General features: G+C 42.8%; 1 protein-coding gene across 1 annotated transcript in view; it reads right to left on the bottom strand.

Moving 5' to 3' along the window:
• ASXL2 (ASXL transcriptional regulator 2) overlaps window positions 1-15,257 on the bottom strand; it is a 38,990-nt gene extending 23,733 nt beyond the window's left edge. The window contains exon 1 of the mRNA XM_007666728.2: window positions 15,169-15,257. Within this exon, the coding sequence (XP_007664918.2) occupies window positions 15,169-15,205 (37 nt within the window). The 5' untranslated portion in view covers window positions 15,206-15,257. The remainder of the gene's footprint in view (window positions 1-15,168) is intronic.
• Window positions 15,258-19,532: the final 4,275 nt, after the last annotated feature.

Genomic DNA, 19,532 nt, shown 5'->3' with positions numbered 1-19,532 from the left:
TCCCTACTGGTCTGGTCTCTTTCCCCCGGTTATTAAAATCAATCATAATTCATTCATTCAATAGTATTTATTGAGTGCTTACTATGTGCAGAGCACTGTACTAAGTGCTTGGAATGTACAATTCGGCAACAGATAGAGACAATCCCTGCCCATTGACGGGCTTACAGTCTAATTGAGGGAGCCAGACAAAAAAGTGAGCACTTACTGTGTGCAAAGCACTTCAATACGCGCTTGGGAGAGTACAACAGAACAGAGTTGGTACCCATGTTCCTTGTCTACAACGAGCTTGGAGTGTAGAGTAATAGAACCGAGTGGACCTTCAGATAAACAACATGCAGTGTGTGCGCTTTCACAAAATCAATGAGAGCAAAAATTTTGGAAATTAACTCAGGAACCAAGTTCTCAATCCAGGCTCCACCACTGGTCCGCCATGTGACCCTGGGCCAGTCACCCGACTTCTCTGGGCCTCAGCCACCTCGTCTGTAAAATTAACACTGCAAATGTGCATAAATTAACAGTCTTTCCATTTCATCAATCCCCAAGTCACCAGACATCTAATCACACACTCTTCTGTTTTTAATAGAAATAAAGAACAGATTAAAATGTGCAAATCTGGGATATTGTAGCTGATCTAGATACCTTACAATCTAGCTGCCGCTGTAGTGGCTCAACCCTCTGAAGCGTGCCATCTGGCCCCCAGGACTCACGAATGAATCCTGCTCCTCTGGTGCCTGGGGTCTGTTACTACATGGCCCTTGGGAGGGAGGAGTTGTTTTGATCATGTGAAAATCTGGTCAATACTGACTCCTTTCTCAAGGATTTCAATATTCTTCAGGAAGGCTCACTGCCTGGAAAAGTCATACATTCACTGGTTAAAAAAAGGTACATTACAAACAACCTAAAGCAAAAAATACGATTCACTCTCTTATTTTCTTCTCCCTTTCAACTGGCTTTAAAATAATTCAATTTTAAAGAAACCAATAGGACTCAGATGCATTACATAGCAGCAAACCATGGAAAAAATCTGAGAAGCAAATGTCTCAAAAAATGCTTTTATTGGGTAGACTTGTTTCTACACAAAATATACGCTCCAACAGCTTCAGAACAAGAACACCACATCCCACTGAGATCAGCCATTTTCTTCAAAGATATACCATACTCGCAGGAAAGAACAAACAGTTCCCCACCAACGTTCCAACCAACAGTTTCTGGTACACCCACTGCCCCTGGTCCTGGAGTAAGGTGACACTTTCACTGTGGTAACCACTATGGTGACCAAGGTTGTATCTTTAATACACGTCAATCGTATTTATTGAACGCTTATTATGTGCAGAGCACTACACCACATGCTTGGGTGAGCACAATGCAACAACAGGCACAATCCCTGCCCATGTCGAGACCTTGCTGCTCCTGTACAGAGGGCAAAAAGGGGATCAGACTCTGCAGTAGAAGCTGTGGCCAGTACAGCCGGTGACCCCGACCTCCCCCACAGGCACATCTGCAGTCATCTGTGTGCCTTTGTTGGTCTCTGTGCCGCGCTCAGCCTCACTCACCTCTACTTCTGCCGCCCTGTTTTTCCCATGTCAACCCTTCAGCTCCCAGCTCTAACCTGTCTCTCCTCATGGATGCCACCTCTCCAGGCAGAGGAGAGAGAAAACCACTGAGGTGATCTGAGAGTATAGAAGAGACACTGAAGAGGGAGAAGGAGGGAGCTGCTTCAGAGTGCTGGGCATGAGATCCAGGACAACGAAGGAGTTTCTAATGAAGCTCACCAGAAGACAGCTGGGAGCTAGGGAGGGGTGCTCAGAGCGGAGGACCTAAGTCTTAAAAGAGACAGCAAATGCAAACAGGAATCGGCAGGTCTGCGACCCAGAAGCCAACAATTTGGTGTACTTTGACCAAATTACCTCAGATAATTTCCAAAACTGAAAATAGGTTAATCTTCACATATAACCCCTTAGTCCTCTTCCAAAGTAGGGCAGAATACACCTGAGCCAATGGCCACAAGGCATGTTATTTCACCTTCTTCCTTTCTTTGAAGACTAGTTGGGTTCCGGGCCAGGTCTGGGGGTATGGGGTCTGGACTAGGGGAGGGAGGGGAAGGGAGGGAAGGGGCGTTCGTCTGGCACTGTACAAAAGTCAATTTAGTGGACAGAGTCTCGGTTTTAGAAAATCCGATCCAAATCAAGCCACATTGAGAGAGACAAGAGAAATAGAGAAAACTGAAACAACAATGAAGGCGGTCCATAAATTAAATATAAAAAGCAGCAGCCTGAATAAGCAAAGGGAAAGTGCAAACTGTATAGAGATGAGTTAAGAAATCATCAAGGGAGTTAAATAAAAAGGTCGAGCCATGCCTCGGTATTATTGTGCCAATGGGAGAGTTATATTTCTGTCTCCTTTCTTTCCCCCAACAGTGACTTGTAAAACTGTAGCACACCTCATTCACACACATCAAAGTCAAACAATTTGCAAACAAATTAAACCACTGTGGCTCCCACCTGCGCTACTCTTTCCAATAACAAAGTGATTTAGGCAATCACAGTCTTTAACAGAGTAACCAGGAGGCTCACCTAGTCTAGAGAAATCGGGATTATGGACTCTGTTGGTGCACCTGGCCACTTCTCCCTGTGCTAATGAACATTTCACAAGTGATAATGATTTCCCTCTGGATCCACAGAGAGAATCCAGTCATATGTAGCTGTCCTTATCTCTGAGGATGACAACTACTGATAATTAGATCTGAAGGATTAATGTGGGGGAGGCTGAAAATGAGAACCAACCATAACATCCTGTGAATACACTGCTGTGCTCACACACTGTGGCTTGCGGGATCTGCAGCTTCCTAAACTGCTTAAATAGAACTTCTGCAGAGGACAGATCCTGCAAGATGTTCTATGCCACCACGGCAGCACTTCTAACCAAAGGACTCCAGGTATAAGCACCGACATGAATAGAGATTGGGCCCGTCTCCAGGATTCTGTCCGGGATTCTGTCCGATGCCTTTATGGTAGCGGTAGGTATAGCTGGGGGGGATCACCAAGAGGTGTGATGAAAATGTCCACGATTTAAAAATTACTCGTGATCAAAAGAGAGAGAAATGCAACACCTGCATAACGAAGAGAGACCTACGAAACACCTATAACACCATAAGCATCGAGGGTGGACTGCGTGAGACTGGATTGTATTTTATCTACCCCAGGACTTAGTACCATGGTTAACACGCAGTAAACCCTTAACATCGCCATCATTTTGCAGCTAAGAGAAGTGTGAAACCATCTGTGCGATGCCAAAGATTAAAAAAAAAAAGCCTAAACTCTGGATCCTGACTCAACAGTCCAGTAGCATTATGGGCTCAGGCACCTATTATCGCCAGACCAAGAAGGAAGCTTTAGGCATCCGAGTGCCTTCCAACAACGAGGGTGAGGCTCTCTGAAGCACGGAAAACTAACCAAAATATAAAGGCCGTGGATCTCCAATTCATTCTAATGTCTGTCTTGACTTCTACACTCTAAGGTCCCTGGAGGCAGGCAATATGTCTACCAACCCTACTCTGCTGTACTCTCCCAAGCGTATACTACAGTGCTTGGCAAACAGTAAGTGCTCAATACCACCGATTGACCCTGCAACACTTATGTACATATCTTTAAATTATATATATTATTAATCTATAGTAACACCTGTCTCCCCTTATAAACTGTAATCTCATCATGGGCAGGGAATGGGTTTGCCAACTCTGTTGCATTGTACTCTCCCAAGTGCTTCGTAAAGTGCTCTGCACCTAGTCAGCACTCAATAAGTACCACTGATGAGGATGATGATGACTAATTTTTGAGGAAGTCGCTACCGCAAAGTCTTGAAAACTGTCCAACACCTGAATTGGGTAGCATTCCTGCAGAAATCTATAAGCTAGGAGGAATGCTACTGCTTAGCTATCCGCACAGGTTTTTCTTCAACATATGGAGCACTAGAAAAATGCCTAGGAATTCAATGAGATCACCACTGTCAGCTCCTTTGAGAAAAAAGGTGAAAGCACAGATAGTTGAGGAGTGGGGGTGGGGGGAAATGTTATGAAAATTATTGAGGGCATCTTGCTGCTTTCTGTTTCTTACTGCTTTCTTACTGCCTGTTAGACGCTAGGCAGACTAAGCAACTGAAGAATCTAATGGATCATCCCTATCCTGAACTGTAGTGTGGTTTCTGTCCAAAATGCAGCAGAGTGATTTTTACAGTACATCGAATACAGGAAGCACATCACATTGCTGAATGCTGGATTTGTAACTTTGACAGAATTATTTATCATCATCAGAACTGGGCTCTGGCAGAAGTATCAGGACTAAACGTCCTCAAATTATATGCCTGAGGCAACTGCAACACTTGCCATCCTCTCACGGGTCCACACAGGATGGGCTCAGGAGGAATTCACGACCTAATTACTTTCAGAAGATTTCTTAGAGGAGTTGGATTCCAGGAGGTGTCTGAACAGGAAAATAGAAAACGTGGCAAGACGGATGGGGGAAACAGGAGAAAAAAGAAAGATCCCTTAACATTGGGTGAGTCTGAAGGGAGGGAAGAAAGAGAATGATAAGATGCAGGAGGCTTTGAGCAAACCCGCCTGGGAGTAGAGGGGGCAAACCTGTGAAGAGAGGAGAGAGAGAATTGCGAGTTTAGCAAATGGCTTTCCTACAAAAGTGGATGATCACAGAAGTGATCCAAAGGAAATTAGGAAACATCTGGCAGGTGAAACTGATGGGCAGATATTATTTCCTTGAGTTACCCCGAGTTCTGTCGACTCTGGGGCTTATCCACTTATGGCCACTGTTTATGACGCAGTGTGCATGGTGCATCTGGGCAAACACAGTGATTTCTGATGGGACTGGATGTTACTGGAGAGTGAGGAGTACAGGCCTAATAATAATGATGACAATAATAACAAGAGTAAAAATTGTGGCTCTGTTGTATTCTCCAGGCTCTTAGTACAGGGTTCTGCACATGGTAAGCACTCAATGTACCTGACTGAATGGTATGTTAAGTGCTTACATGTAGCAAGCACTATTCTGAGCGCTGGGGTAGAAACACAATAATTAGATCAGACTCGGTCCCTTATCCCACATGGGGCTCATTGTCTAAGTCCAAAGGAAAATGCGTATTGAAATCCATTTTACAAGTGAGGAAACTGTCCCCAAGGTCACACAGTAGACAAGTGGCAGAGCTGGAATTAGAACCCAGGTCCTGGGGTTCCTAGGTCTGTGCTCTTTCCACTAGGCAAATCGCAATGGTTTCTCACAATGAAGACGTATAGGGCCGTTTACCTCCAGGCAGAGCAAAGGGAACAGAAAGGGGCCCAGATGACTCTTCCTTCACTTCTGACCATTCTCTGCCTCTTCAACCTCTTCTTGAGGGTGCTGGCCCATGCTTCGGGCTCCACTACCGCCCCATCCCACCCCCACTTTAAGTGTGCCACTTAAAGTCCTGTAGATGTCAGGGTGTTAGACTGCATGGACTCTTTTTTTTGAGGTGAATGCACATACTTACAATGTGATCAGCCTTCCCTTATTGAAAGGTTCCAAAAGAGATGACAGAATTGTCCATGAGAATGAATTTTGAGTGAAGAAAAAGAAGCATCACGGACAGAAGAAATCAGGAGATAAGTTGTCAGATGGAGTGGAAATACAGCTGCCTCTGGTGTTCAGATGGTTGATTCCAGATATCTGGCTTCATGGTTCAGCACTTCGATATCCAAAGTACTTACTAGGGCCCCTGGCAGGACTCCAGGCCTGAGTTGGCAATGGTGGCCTGGGAAATCCATTCTCCACAAGAAAGGCTTGTTGCAAGACAAAAAACAATGGAAAAATGGTCTCTCCCACTCCTTTTCCCTGAAAACTACGCTTGCCTTGCATGAAGGCATGATTCTCGACTCAATCCCTGATAATGAATACAGCAAATATAAAATGACGATGTCGAATTAGAGAAATGGCTTGCTAAAAACAGAACTGTTCTGACATTTCATCCTCTTCATGATCATAAAATCATGAAAGCACAATCAGAGATCTGTAATTTCAATTAGACATGGTTCCTGCCTTCAGGGACCTTCTTACAGTCTAGTGAGGAGACAAGGCACACCCCAAAGATTCAAGAGAAACTTCTATCAACTGTATTCAGAATATGTATGTAGTATACAAAGGAGCATCCCAATTTCACATTTCAGACAGACTACCAACATCTCTATCTCAAGACAGTTTTCACTGGATTATCTTTCATTCATTCATTCAATTGTATTTATTGAGCGCTTACTAAGCGCTTACAGGCACTGTACTAAGCGCTTAGAAAGTTCAATTCAGCAATAGAGACAATACCTGCCCACATCGGGCTTACAGTCTAGAACCTCTGTGCAAAGAAGTTGGTTCTCCCCACTGCTTGGTGAATCCCAGAGTTGAAAAGTTTCCAATATACCTGCCTATGTGCCTTGCCTGTCCTTTACGCCTTAGGCACCTTCTCTGATACATCCTAGGAACTCAGTTCAAAACCCATCTTTACAATTGTAGCCTTTCATTTCTTCCCCTAGCTAAAAATAAAGGAATCAGTCAATCGATGGTATTTGAGTGCTAACTCTGTGCAGGGCACTGTACTAAGCGCTTGGGAGAGTATGATACAGAGTTGGCAGTCACATTCCCTGCCCACAATTAGCTTTCAGTCTGGAGTGGGAGACAGACATTAATATAAAAAAATTATCTATAATTTAAAAACACGTACAAAAATGCTGTGGGGTTGAGGGTGGGGCTAATAGCAAATGCCCAAAGTCTAGAGATCCAAATTTTTAAGGTTTGATTATTTTACATGAACAGCAAAGGTACTTTATCCCCTTATCCATAAAATGATAATCACTAATATTTTCAGTGCATCCAATAAGTGATTAGCAACGTATCCTGCACTATGAGAAATTGTTTATATTAGTACTCCTTTGAACCATGAGGAATTGAGATTCCGTAATAATAATAATGTTGGTATTTGTTAAGCGCTTACTATGTGCAGAGCACTGTTCTAAGCGCTGGGGTAGACACAGGGGAATCAGGTTGTCCCACGTGGGGCTCATAGTCTTAATCCCCATTTTACAGATGAGGTAACTGAGGCACTGAGAAGTGAAGTGACTTGCCCACAGTCACACAGCTGGCAAGTGGCAGAGCTGGGATTCGAACTCATGAGCCCTGACTCCAAAGCCCGAGCTCTTTCCACTACGCCACGCTGTGTCTCAAGGAGAACTCCAGATAGTGTGGCTAAGCGTTGAAATTGGTAGCTGAAGGTGATAATAATAATACTAGTGGAATATGTTATGCTTTTATTATGTGCCAAGCACAGTACTAACGTCTGGAGTAGACATTTAGACTGTGAGCCCGTTATTGGGCAGGGACTGTCTCTATTTATCCCCGCTCGGCCACTTGTCAGCTGTGACTTTGGGCAAGTCACTTCACTTCTCAGTGCCTCAGTTACCTCATCTGTAAAATGGGGATTAAGACTGTGAGCCCCACGTGGGACAACCTGATGACCCGTGTCTACCCCAGCGCTTAGAACAGTGCTTGGCACATAGTAAGCGCTTAACAAATACCAACATTATTATTATTTGTTGCTGAATTGTACACTCCAAGTGCTTAGTACAGTGCTCTGCACATGCTAAGTGCTCAAAAAATACTATTGAATGAATACAAGACAATGAGGTCATACACAGTCCCTGTCCCACATGTCTAAGAGTGAAGGACAGGTACTGAATCTCCATTTTACAGGTGAGCTACCTGAGTGATTTACCCCAAGTTACACAGCAGGCAAGTGGCAGAGCCTGAATTAGAATCCAGGTCCTCCGACTCCCAGGTTCTTTCCGCTAAGTCACACTGGTGGGGAAATAACCTTCTCTGGTAGCTTTTGAAAAGAACGAACTCACTTGCCCAGAATGTAGTCCTGACTTTCGCAGTACTGACATTTAATGCCAAAAATCAATATTTGGACATTCCCATAATGAGGCTGGGATTAAGGAGAACAAACATCTAAGAAAGAAGCACTGACTTTTATTTTCTTTTTTCTTCAGGAACTCAAACACATTCTCATGATCATGTAAAAGATTCAGAGACCTTTACTGCTCTATTGTAGCAGAGAAATTGCACGGAGGTTGCACATCAGTCACAGGGTAACAGTCTCAGGATTTAGATCTGCCACATCTTTTTAACATTACCCTAAGAACAGGTTATACTGCACTGGAGGAATAAGAGATTTGCAGAGCACTTTTATACTTGCTTTATAGCTACAAGCACCGATCTGTGAAAGGGAGATTAAATACCTGTTCTCTCTCCCACTTAGACTATGAACTTCATCAAGGAAAGGACTGTGTCTTAGCTAATTATCTTGTATCTACCCCAGCTCTTAGAACAATGCTTGACACAAAGTAACCACTTAACAAATACCACTATTATCAGTATATCCAAATTTTAGATTTGAATTCAAGTACATGATGAGGATGGTCAGAAAGTTAACAAACACTTCAGTAATCTCAACGCAAAGTAGCTGTGTTCGAAAACGTTTTGATCTGTGGTACATCTTTGTGATTAGATTCTAGAAATATTAGTCTTCTAGAAACTAGTTTTCAACCTTACTCAATGCGACTACCTAGTTCTGGGATGGGCAAATAAATAATCCTCAATTAAGCATTCGGGATTTGGAGGTATTATTTATGAGCTGAGTTCACAGAATGCCCAACCACAATCTCTCCTCTGGTATCTTTAAAAAGGATAATGCCTTTACCGTGTTTCTGGTGATAGTCTGTAGGTTTAAATGACTTCTAAGGTTACATTCTCCTGCAGGAGGGATACTTTGATTTTCATCCTTTGAACTGCTCGTTTGTCTCCTTGAGCTCAAATTGCTCTTGCTAAGTATATGGAAAGCAGATGGTGAGTTGGTGGCTTCATAGGCAGAAACTACATCAGCTGCTGCCAGGTGCTGGTAGCCAGGAAACAGATGTGTTCCCATTTTCAACATGTGTCTGCAGCTCCTCCTGGGTATGGCAGCCTGGTTCTATATAGATAGTGTGAACGGAAGCAACATATGTCCCCACTTGGGTGGGGCTTCCCATCTCCCTCTCTTGTCCCAGATTCTGTGACCGCTACTGCTGCTGCTCTTTGGCATTTCCCTTCTCAGTGACTCAGTTTCCTCACCTGCAAGATGAGCATTAAATGGCTGTTTTCTGTCCCTCATACTGTGAACCCTATGTAGGACAGGGACAGTCTTCTATCTACCTTAATGCTTAGCACCGAGTAAATGCCACATGCCAGAATTATTATTAATCACAATTATGCTTTGCTATAAATTAGAATTTTCTCCCATAATCTAGGAAGTTCAAAAATACAATAAGCTTAAAAAAGAGGACTTCAGAAGGACTCAAACTGTCATATTGAATTTTACCCTTTAGCAAAAGCAATATGAATGCAACACCCACTACATTAATGAACCAAGTCCAATAACGATAACAGCTCTCTCATGGCACCAGCCTATGGGATGTAGTAACCCAGTCTCTTGAGCAAATTACTGACTCGAAATAGGGAAACTTAGCCATGAAAAAACCACCAACTCCAGGTTGTTATTTTGCAGTTGTAGTTAATACCACGGCATCCCTTCTGGAACAAATGGCAAAGTCACTGGCGTTGATGGCTTATTTCCCAGTACGTTCAAACAGGGAGGTAAGGGATTTTTAGTGGATCTCTGATAGTTTTTTCTAAGCTAACAAAGGAAATGACAGGATTTCAAAGCCAACTGACAAGCATTGAATTTGCCCAGTCTCCATTTCTGCAAACGTGGTGGCTTTCTAATGGAACAGTGGTGGGAGGAGCAGTGTGGTCTAGTGGAAAGAGCAAGGGCCTGGGAGTTAGAGGACCTGGGTTCCAATCCTGACTCTTCCACTTGACTGTTCTGTGACCCTGGGCAAGTCACGTTACTTCTCTATGTCCCAGTTCCCTCATCAGTAAAATGGGGATTAAGACTGTGAGCCCTGTGTGGGACAGGGACTGTATCCAACCCGATTGCTCGTATTCACCCCGTGCTTAGAACAGTGACCGGCACATAATAAGCGCTTAAATTCCACAATTATTATTATTATATTACTTCTGCCACTAGACCATTGTGTGTGATGTTTTGCAACTAACATCTCTGCTTTCAGTTTCCTCATCTCTAAAATAAATACCTGCTTTTTCCTACTTCATTGGGATGTCACAAGGCAAAAAATGAAATAGGTCAGGTGAAAGGTCTTTGGGAATAGAAGAGTTATGCAGAAACATCAACTTTGTCGAGTTCAGCTAGGTCTAATGGAAAGAGCACGGGACTAGGGAATTGGGACACCCAGGTTCTAGTTTCTGTTCTGCCACATAACTTCTCTATGCCTCATTTTTCCCTCATTTGTAAAACAGGGATAAAATACCTCTGCTCCCTGTATCTTAGACCATGATCTCTAGGTGAGACAGGGATTGTGTTCAATCTATTTTGTATCTATTCTGCAACTGGCACACAGTAAATGCAAGTGACAGATTCAAAATAAAAAGGAAAATGCTTTCTTATACATTGGAAAGTAAGCAGATGGACTTTATTACCACAGGAAGCTATGTGGCAAAAATATCAACACACTCAGTTTTTCCATATGTATGACTCTGCCATTCATGTTATAATGCTGTTAGGGAATTAGGCAACGTTCTTCAGACAATAGGTATCCATCTAGCTAGAATGCAGTTGCGGTGCCTGAAAGAGCTTCCAGTTGGGTTTACATGCATGACACCGGTCAAGTTTGGTGGATTTCCTTGCAAACAGGGTCAGCAGACACGGCTCCTGTGCACTGGGAGAACTGAGTGTAAACTCTACAAAGGTGTAAACTCATGGACAAGAGGTCCGTAATGAGTTATTAAAAGGAAAATGTTATGAATGGGCTTCTTCGTACTCTTAACCATGAAAATACACTTTTGTCAGCCTTTGATGACATGTGTCAGGCCTTGAATATTGGGCTGGGTAGATCATAAACAATCACTTATATTATTTATTAAGCACTTACTCTCTACAGAACACTGTACTAAGGGGCTTGGGAGAGTACAAAAGAGTTAGTTAGGACAATGCCCTGCCCTCCAGAGGCTCATGAGTCTAATTCTGTTGGACTATTCTTACCTGGGAGGTAAGTGCCGCAGAGACTGAAATCAAGAAAGAGGCAGCAATTTTTTTTTTAGCGGAAGCCTAGACAGGGTCAGATAAAGAGACAAGAACAGTGATAGAGAAAGCTGATAGTGAATTTGGCTATTTGGGCAGCACACCATTCAACGATGCAATGATTTATGATGTGAACTTTAAAAGTCACAATAAAAACTGGCATGGCTCTCTGAATCTGGTTTGAGCCTTGCACAATCAGAGCTAGGCAATCCCATTGTGGTGCCCAAATTCTAATCCTGGCTCTGCCACTTGTCTGCTGGGTGGCCTTGTCACTTAACTTCTCTGTGCCTCAGTTACCACATTTGTAAAATGATATTAAACTGGTGAGGCCCATGTGGGACAGGTATTTTGGGCAACCTGATTAGCTAGTCTCTACCCCAGCTCTTAGTACAGTGCCTGGCACAAAGCAAGAGTTTAACAGATATTAAAAAATCTCTAACCTTCTGTATAGGACAGCAGAGATGTAGGGAATACCACTTTCTGTGGGGAGTTGACTTTTTTAGTTTGATTTTTTTTTAATAGTATTTGTTTAGTGCTTACTATGTGCCAAGCACTGTACTAAGTGCTGGGGTGGATACAAGCTGATCAGGTTAGAGACAGTCCATGTCCCAGATGGGGCTCAGTCTTAATTCCCACTTCATAAATGAGGTAACTGATTCACATAGATATTAAGTAGATACTAAGTGACTTGCCCAAAGTCACACAGCCGACAAATGAAGGAGCAGGGATTAGAACCCAGGTCCTTCTGACTCCCACACCTGTCCTCTAACCACTAGGCCTTGCTGCTTCTTATTGTTATTAGATTAGAGAAGGAAAAGGAGAGGCAATGGGATAGTTTTATTGTTTATGAAGTCGGGGCAGGGAGGGCTGGTCCTCAGTTCTATGCACAAAATACAAGCTCAACAAGCACTGTATCTCTCCCCTCATTATTTAGCTCCTCTCCTCCATGATCCTGGAACTGTACTTTTCCCATGCTGATATTAATTATGAACAAGTTTCCTTCCCCCCATTATAATGTGACTGATTCTATTTCAGCCACATTAAAGAGAACTGTACCTGGAAACTCTTCCAGTGTGGGGGATTTGGCTTTTTTTAAAAAAAATGGTATTTGTTAAGCACTTACTTTGTGTGAGGTGTACTGTATTATGCACTGGGGCACGTACAAGCTAATCAGGTTGGTCACAGTCCATACCCCAAATGGAGCTCAGTTTTAATCCCCATTTCACAGATGAGGTAACAGGCACAGAGAAATTAAGTGACTTGCCCAAGGTTAAAGAGCAGACAAGGGGTGGAGCCAAGATTAGAAGCCAGGTCCTATTAAAACCCAGGTCACATGCTCTAAGAGCTCAGTACAGTGTTCTGCACACAGTAAGCGCTCAATAAATACCACTGATTGATCGGTGGAATCAAGTTTTTTAAAAAGATGTGACTTCTTCTTATTACCTCTAACAAAGGATTCGTGCCCAGAGTTTTGCTGCCACACAGTGGTTAGACTGGGACATCATCCAATTGCTCTAGAAAATCCCTGATTTGCAAAATACCTTCATTCCGAGGCTCCTGGGTATCAAATTTAAGAAAAACAAATTATTTTGGAATGCTTAGACAGAGCTGGGAAGTGCCAAGCCACTAGGGTAGTAGCAAGATAGCCAGAGAATACAGTCCCTTTCCACATATGGTTTACACCTAAGAAGGGAGGGAAAAGAGGTATTTAATCCCCGTTTTGTAGATGAGGAAACTGAGGCACAGACAGGTTATGTGACTTGTCCATAGTTCCACAATAGGGCAAGTGGCAGATCCAAGACCAGAACTCAGACCTATTCTTTTTTTTTAAAATGGTATTTGTTAAACTCCAATTTTGTGCCAGGAGCTGGGGCAAATACAAGTTAATCACGTTGGACCTTAGAACAGCGCTTTGCACACAGTAAGCACTTAAATGCCATCATTATTATCCACGTGCCACATGGGGCTCACAGTCTTACCCACCATTTTAAAGATGAGGTAGAGGGGGCACAGAGAAGTTAAGTGACTTGCCCAAAGTCACACAGCGGGTAAGTGGCAGAGCCAAGATAAAAGCTCGGGTCCTTTTGACTTCCTATCCACTAGACCATGCTGATTCTCTAATCTAATAATAATAATAATAATAATATTTAAGTCCTTACTATGTTCCAGGCTTGCACTGTACTATGCTCTGGGGGTAGATCCAAGACAATCAGGTCAGAAACTAGTGCTCTTTCTTTCCACGAGGTCACACTGCCCCAAGACTAGAGATTAAAGAGGCCACTTTAGCTTGATAGTGCCCTAGAAGGTCACATAGCTTAACCAGGAAGGACACTGCCTTGACTTAGGGTGAGAGATAAACCAATCCCAACAGGATCTTTATTCAGAGATATTTGCGGCAAAGAATCCCAGATACAAAGATGCCAATGATCACTGCCCCCAGGAAAAATTTACCCTCTGCCACTAGCGGGCTAAACAGAGAAGCTGGCATGGTCTAGTGACAAGAGCAAGGGCTTGGGAGGCAGGGGACATGGGTTCTAATTTCGGCTCCGCCATCTGTCTGCTGTGTGACCTTGGGCCAGTCACTTCACTTCTCTGTGCCTCAGTTACCTCATCTGTAAAATGGGGATTAAGATCGCGAGCCCTATGTGGGACAGGGACCGTGTCCAATCTTGTATCTACCCCAGCACTTAGAACAGTGCTTGGCGCATGGTAAGAGCTGAACAAATACCATTATTATTATTATTAATCCCAGGAAAATCCCTGCATTAGTTAATAAAAAGCCTCCTATCTTATGATACGTAGGCTCTAGAAATACTCATACAACAAGATAACCAAAAGTTGGACCCTTAAGGTCCAGGACATGGCCTAGTATATTTCTTTTCATCAACCGGACAATGAGACACTAGCACTAGCGGAACCCCGATTTTTTTCCAGCTGTCGTTACAGTTTGTTCCCCGCAGTTGCAACCAACACCTGCTCCAGAGTAGCTACACTGGTCCAGATGAGAATCAGGGGGAGGGGGAGCACGTTCATTGCGATGACTTCAGCAGCAGGAGGGCTGACTCAGCATCTGTCAGTCCTTGAAGGCAGCTGAGGAAGCAACAGTTATGTCCTGCTGCCACTGCTCTAACCGAAAGCTACCTGAAAAGTTTCCCTCAGATGGAGAACTTAGCTGACCTCTCTGCAGATAGCCCTGAGAGGCCAGAAGTAGGGCATCAACATTTACCTCCCATTCCCTCAGCCCGCGGTACAGACAACGGAGGAAGATGGCAAAAGAGAAGAGGAACCCAGGGAGTCACTAGCCCAGTGCAGGACCTCCAACTCTACTGTCTATCCCCCACCCTCCTCGCTGCACATTAGGTACTTAACCTGAGCCCACTCAGGTTCAGCCCAACTAAAAATGGTACGAAGGAACACTTCCCACCTGTATCCTACACAATGCCAAAATTTTCACATACACAACAAGGGTACCTACTATCCTCTCACTTCAATTCTCTGTCCTCTAAACTAGTAAAGCTGGACTAAGAAGGGGTTTTAGGTTCTCTTTCTTCCAGAAGATTAACTGGGCAAGTGATGGCACTGAAACAGGTGAAACAAATGGCTAGAGAGGTTATTTAGAAGCTAGAGCAAACCTTTGTCCGGTTCACAATTCCCACAAATTGTGATTAAGCCCAGGGTTGTGGGGAGGGGAGGGGATATTTAAAATGAAAAATATCCTCTGCAGGTCCTTAGGTCAAAAATCTAAAACAACTGTAAATCAGGAAGAAGCTAACGGTGGCAATTTTGTAGCTGTTCCATGCTGAGATATTTAAGCTTCAATTAGGCCACAGACAAAGATACGGGTCTTACTTATCTCTGACTGCAAACAGAAAGTGCCGGCACACACACACCTTCAGGAAGAAGGTCAGACTAGGCTAGATGTTTGTTCCGGTAACTGTATCTTACCTTGACGAGAAATTTCATAAAGATCTTCACTGAACATTGTTTCTGTTCTGAAGATTAGCAATCAATGTTGTAGACCTCTGAGCGCTTTCGGGTTATGAAGAAATTAATGAATTAATTTAATGCTGAATTTAAGATTTCCAAGTTCTTTCCTCTGCTCCTAATTGGTTGAAAGAAATACCCATCAGGGCTCTGTTTCTATCATTTTTAAATTAAATGTGTCAGCTTTGCTGCTGTCGGCGCTCTGAATTTTTGTACATATAAGGAAGTGGGTTTTGATGCTATCTGAATGTGCTTCCTGTTTTACTATGCATATGAAAGAAAGTGATGTCATATTCAGAGTAAAAGCCCCCAACCAGAAAGCAGGCCTGCAAAACGTTCTAATTTAATTTTCTAATTCCTTTGCAGATTTGAAATTTTTTTAAGTACAGCAGAATTCTTCACGCTCTGCAGAAGCACAATCATGTATTATTGTAGCTATCGCTCATGGCTTCCTTTTTCTTAGAAGACAAACTGAATTCAATCGTGCTCATATCCATAAAATATTAGACTCTATGATCGTTGAGGGCAGGGAACATGTCTTACGCACTCTCCTAAGCACTTGCTACGGTGCTCCAACACAAAGTAAGCCCTCAAATAGCACCAGTGGATCGATAAAAGGCTAACTATGTTATGTGAATAGCTTGCAATAGGATAAAAATGGAAAGAGCAAGAAATGGCTCAGGTTTTTACAGTCTTGTTTTCAACAACTGAATCCTGGTGCTTAGATGGGATTCATGACTATTTCAACATCTGAATTATTTTCAAGGAACAGCTGTGCACTCAGAGTGGCTTACTCTCAAATGGGGAGAAAATACATACCCTCCAGAGAGCTTCTCTGTACTTTTTCCAGTTCTATTATGTCTTTCCTAAAATGTGACAACAGAACTACCCACAGAATTCTAGATTGGGTTTTATATTGCAAAATCTCTGGTAGGCTTCAGTACCATTAGTGTGACCTAGAAGACTAACCAGGACCCTGGTATATTCACTTATCTACTACTGAATTCCATTAGTGAGACTGTGAGGTTGATTTCCTCATTCTTACACCAAAGAGAGGAGGATTTGGGCCAAATGATAATCAATCATTGGTAAGTACTGAGCACTTCCTGTGATCAGAGCATGGTATTACATGCTTTGGATCGTACAGTACAGTTAACAGATACTATCTCTGCCTTCAGGGAGATTACAGTCTCTTGGGGGAAATTAATTTAATCAAAATAAATTAAAGGGAAAGGAAGCAACCAAGAATAAGGATATGTGCATAAGGACAGGGAGAGTACCTAAGTGCTATGAGGGAAGGGCCTAAATCTATAGGTGAGGTAGTGGAGTGGGAAAATAGGATGGGGAGATGAGAGTTTATTAGGGAAGGCTTTCCCGGAGAAGATATGATTTTAATAGGGCTTAGAAGAATGGCAGAGTGCTGGTCTGTCAACTATGTACGGGAATGGAGTTCCCAGACAGAAGGGAGGGTATGAGCAAGAGGTCGACAGAGGGTGAGGTGAGCAGGAGGGACAGTGTGTAAATTGGTACTAGAGGAGTGAAATTTGTGGACTGGATTGTAGTGGGAGAGAAGTGAGCATGACCATAAGGACGGGGGAAAAACAGCTGACTGAGTGCCTTAAAACTGATGATGAGGCACTTCAGCTTGATACAGAGATGGACGGGCAACCATTAGCGATATTTGAGGAGTAGAGAGATGTGGGTACAATGATTCTTTTAGAAAAATGACCTGGGCAACCGAGTGAAGTATGCACTGGAGAGAGAAGAGGCTGGAGGCAGAGAGGTAAGCAAGGAGACTGATGCACTAGTCGAAAGGGGATATAATCAATGGTGTTTACCAAGTACTTACCGTATGCAAAGTACTTTATTAAGTGCTACCAGAGTACAACACAATCGAGTTGGTACATGTGTTCCCTGCCCAAAAGGATCTTAGGATTCTAGAAGGGCAGACTGACATTAAAATGCTTGAAGCAGTTTGGTAGTAGTTTAAATAGAGAGAAAGTAGTGAATTCTGGAGATGTTGAAGAATACTGCACTAAGCGCTCAGAACAGTACACTATAACAGAGTTGGCAGGCATGTTCCCTGCCCACAACGAGCTTACAGTCTAATTATTTATATTAATGTCTGTCTCCCCCAGGAAATGTGTTTCTCAACTGTTTTACTCTCCTAAGTGCTTAGTACAGTGCTCTGCACATAGTAAGCACTCAATAAATACCACTGATTAATATGGGGGCTGGAGAGGACATGGACTGTACAGCTAAGGGGGAGATTTGGGGGAGCTCACGCTTGAAGGTTTCAATTTTGATGGGAATGGGAAGCACTTACTTTTCCCTCTTCATATTTCACATCTCAAATTTCTAATTTCTCTGATTGAGAAGCAGCATGGCCTAATGGATAGACCACAGGCCTGAGAGTCAGAGGGACCTTGGTTCTAATCCCAGCTTTGCCACTTGTCTCCTGTGTTACCTTGGGAAAATCACTTAACTTCTCTGTGCCTCAGTCACCTCAACAGTACAACAGGGATTAAGACTGAGCCCCATGTGGGACTGGGACCGTGTCCAACCCGATCAGCATCTATCTACCCCAGCACTTAGTACAGAGTCTGGCACATAGTAAATGCTTAACAAATAAAAATAAATTAAATACAAATCATCATGGCTCCTACTTTCCCTCAAATAAGGCAGAGCTTCCAATATGCAACACAAACTCAAAATTTCACAATTATCAACCATCATCTTAACAATGCACTGAGTTTGTAGAATGCTTTTACTTTTCCAGCACTATTCCAAATGAATTACTAATTTGAACCTGAAAATTTATCCTTGTGAAGAAGAGAAAGTCAGGTATTCTCCCCATTTTCCAGATGATGAAACTGGGGCAGAGTGACTTGCCTGAGATCATGAGGAAATTATTGAATCTGGACTGTAATCACAAGGATGGCACTTATGCACACATACGATGAACCTAATATAAGAGGAATCCCATTTAACAGGGGCTCTTTTCATTCATTCAATCATATTTATTGAGCCCTTACTGTGTGCAGAGCACTGTACTAAACACTTGGAAAGCACAATTCGGCAACAAAGACAAACCCTACCCTACAACGGGCTCACAGTCTAGAAGTCTAGGCTCTTTTCCTTTTCTGTTCTGGTTTCAGAACTGACCACTCCTAGGCAAGTAAAATTTGGAATTGAACAATGTTTGTTAGCTGCTGGAAGTTAATCAATGAAGCTGAAGATGACAGCCTACATAAATTAAGGAATAGGTTTAATGTGCTCCTCCAGAAATAGTGCCAATCTAGTTGCAGTTCACAAGTAAATTATTTAATTCCAGGCCCTGTAGTGAGGAGCATCAGCTCATTTAATATTAACATTAATATTAATCCATAGGGAGTTTCTTCCCCACATTTCCAAAGGATGACATTGGGGAATACATGGCATTTATATTTACAGATTATCAGCAGGTGATTGATTTTTAGGGTTTTATTTGATTAAATTCAATTTCTATCCTTGCATCATTTTTTATTAATAATCTACTGGTATTTGTAAAGCACTTACCATGTGCCACACCACTGAACTATCAGGTCTGACACAATCTCTGAGCCTCATTATAACTCACAGTCTAAATGGTAAGGAAAAGCAGGTATTTAATCCCCATTTTACATATTAGGGTTAGCTCCCTCTCTGAAATGAATTTTCCCTTAAGTTATAAGCACTATGTGGAACAGAGACAGTGTCCAGTCTGATTATCTTGAATCTAACTCGGTAATTATTATGCAACTTCTAATTTCAATTTTTCTTAACACTTTTGCTACCAAAATGGGCGTAAGTCAATTTATTAATTCAATCTGATTCTGCCGCCTTCAATTTAAGTCCATGTAGCTTTTGTGCACAATTCACTCAAGGAATCATATTTATTGAGTGCTTACTGTATGACGAGCACTGTATGAAGCACTTGGAAAAGTATAATACAACAGAGGTGGTAGACACATTCCCTGCCCACAATAAACTTACAGTCTAGAGGGGGAGATAGGCATTAAAATAAATTAGGGATAGGTACATAAGTGCTGTGGGGCTGAGGGTGGGGTGAATATCCAAGGGCATATATGATACAAGAGAGAGGGAGTCAGGGAAAAAGAGGGTTTAAGGGGGTAGACCACTTGGAGAAGTGATTCTGGTAGGATTTTGAAGGTGTGGAGAATGGTGGCCTGTTGAATATAAAGGGAGGGGGAGAGAGTTCCAGGCCAGAGGAAGGATGGGGGCAAGAGGTCGGCAATGATATGGATGAGATCGGGGTACAGTGAGTAAGTTGGCATTAAAGGAGC

The sequence above is a fragment of the Ornithorhynchus anatinus genome, chromosome 9, assembly GCF_004115215.2.
Source record: "Ornithorhynchus anatinus isolate Pmale09 chromosome 9, mOrnAna1.pri.v4, whole genome shotgun sequence".
In the NCBI taxonomy this organism is placed as follows: Eukaryota; Metazoa; Chordata; class Mammalia; order Monotremata; family Ornithorhynchidae; genus Ornithorhynchus; species Ornithorhynchus anatinus.
Note: the sequence above shows the minus strand (reverse complement) of the source record. Positions and strands in the feature narration are given on the sequence as shown.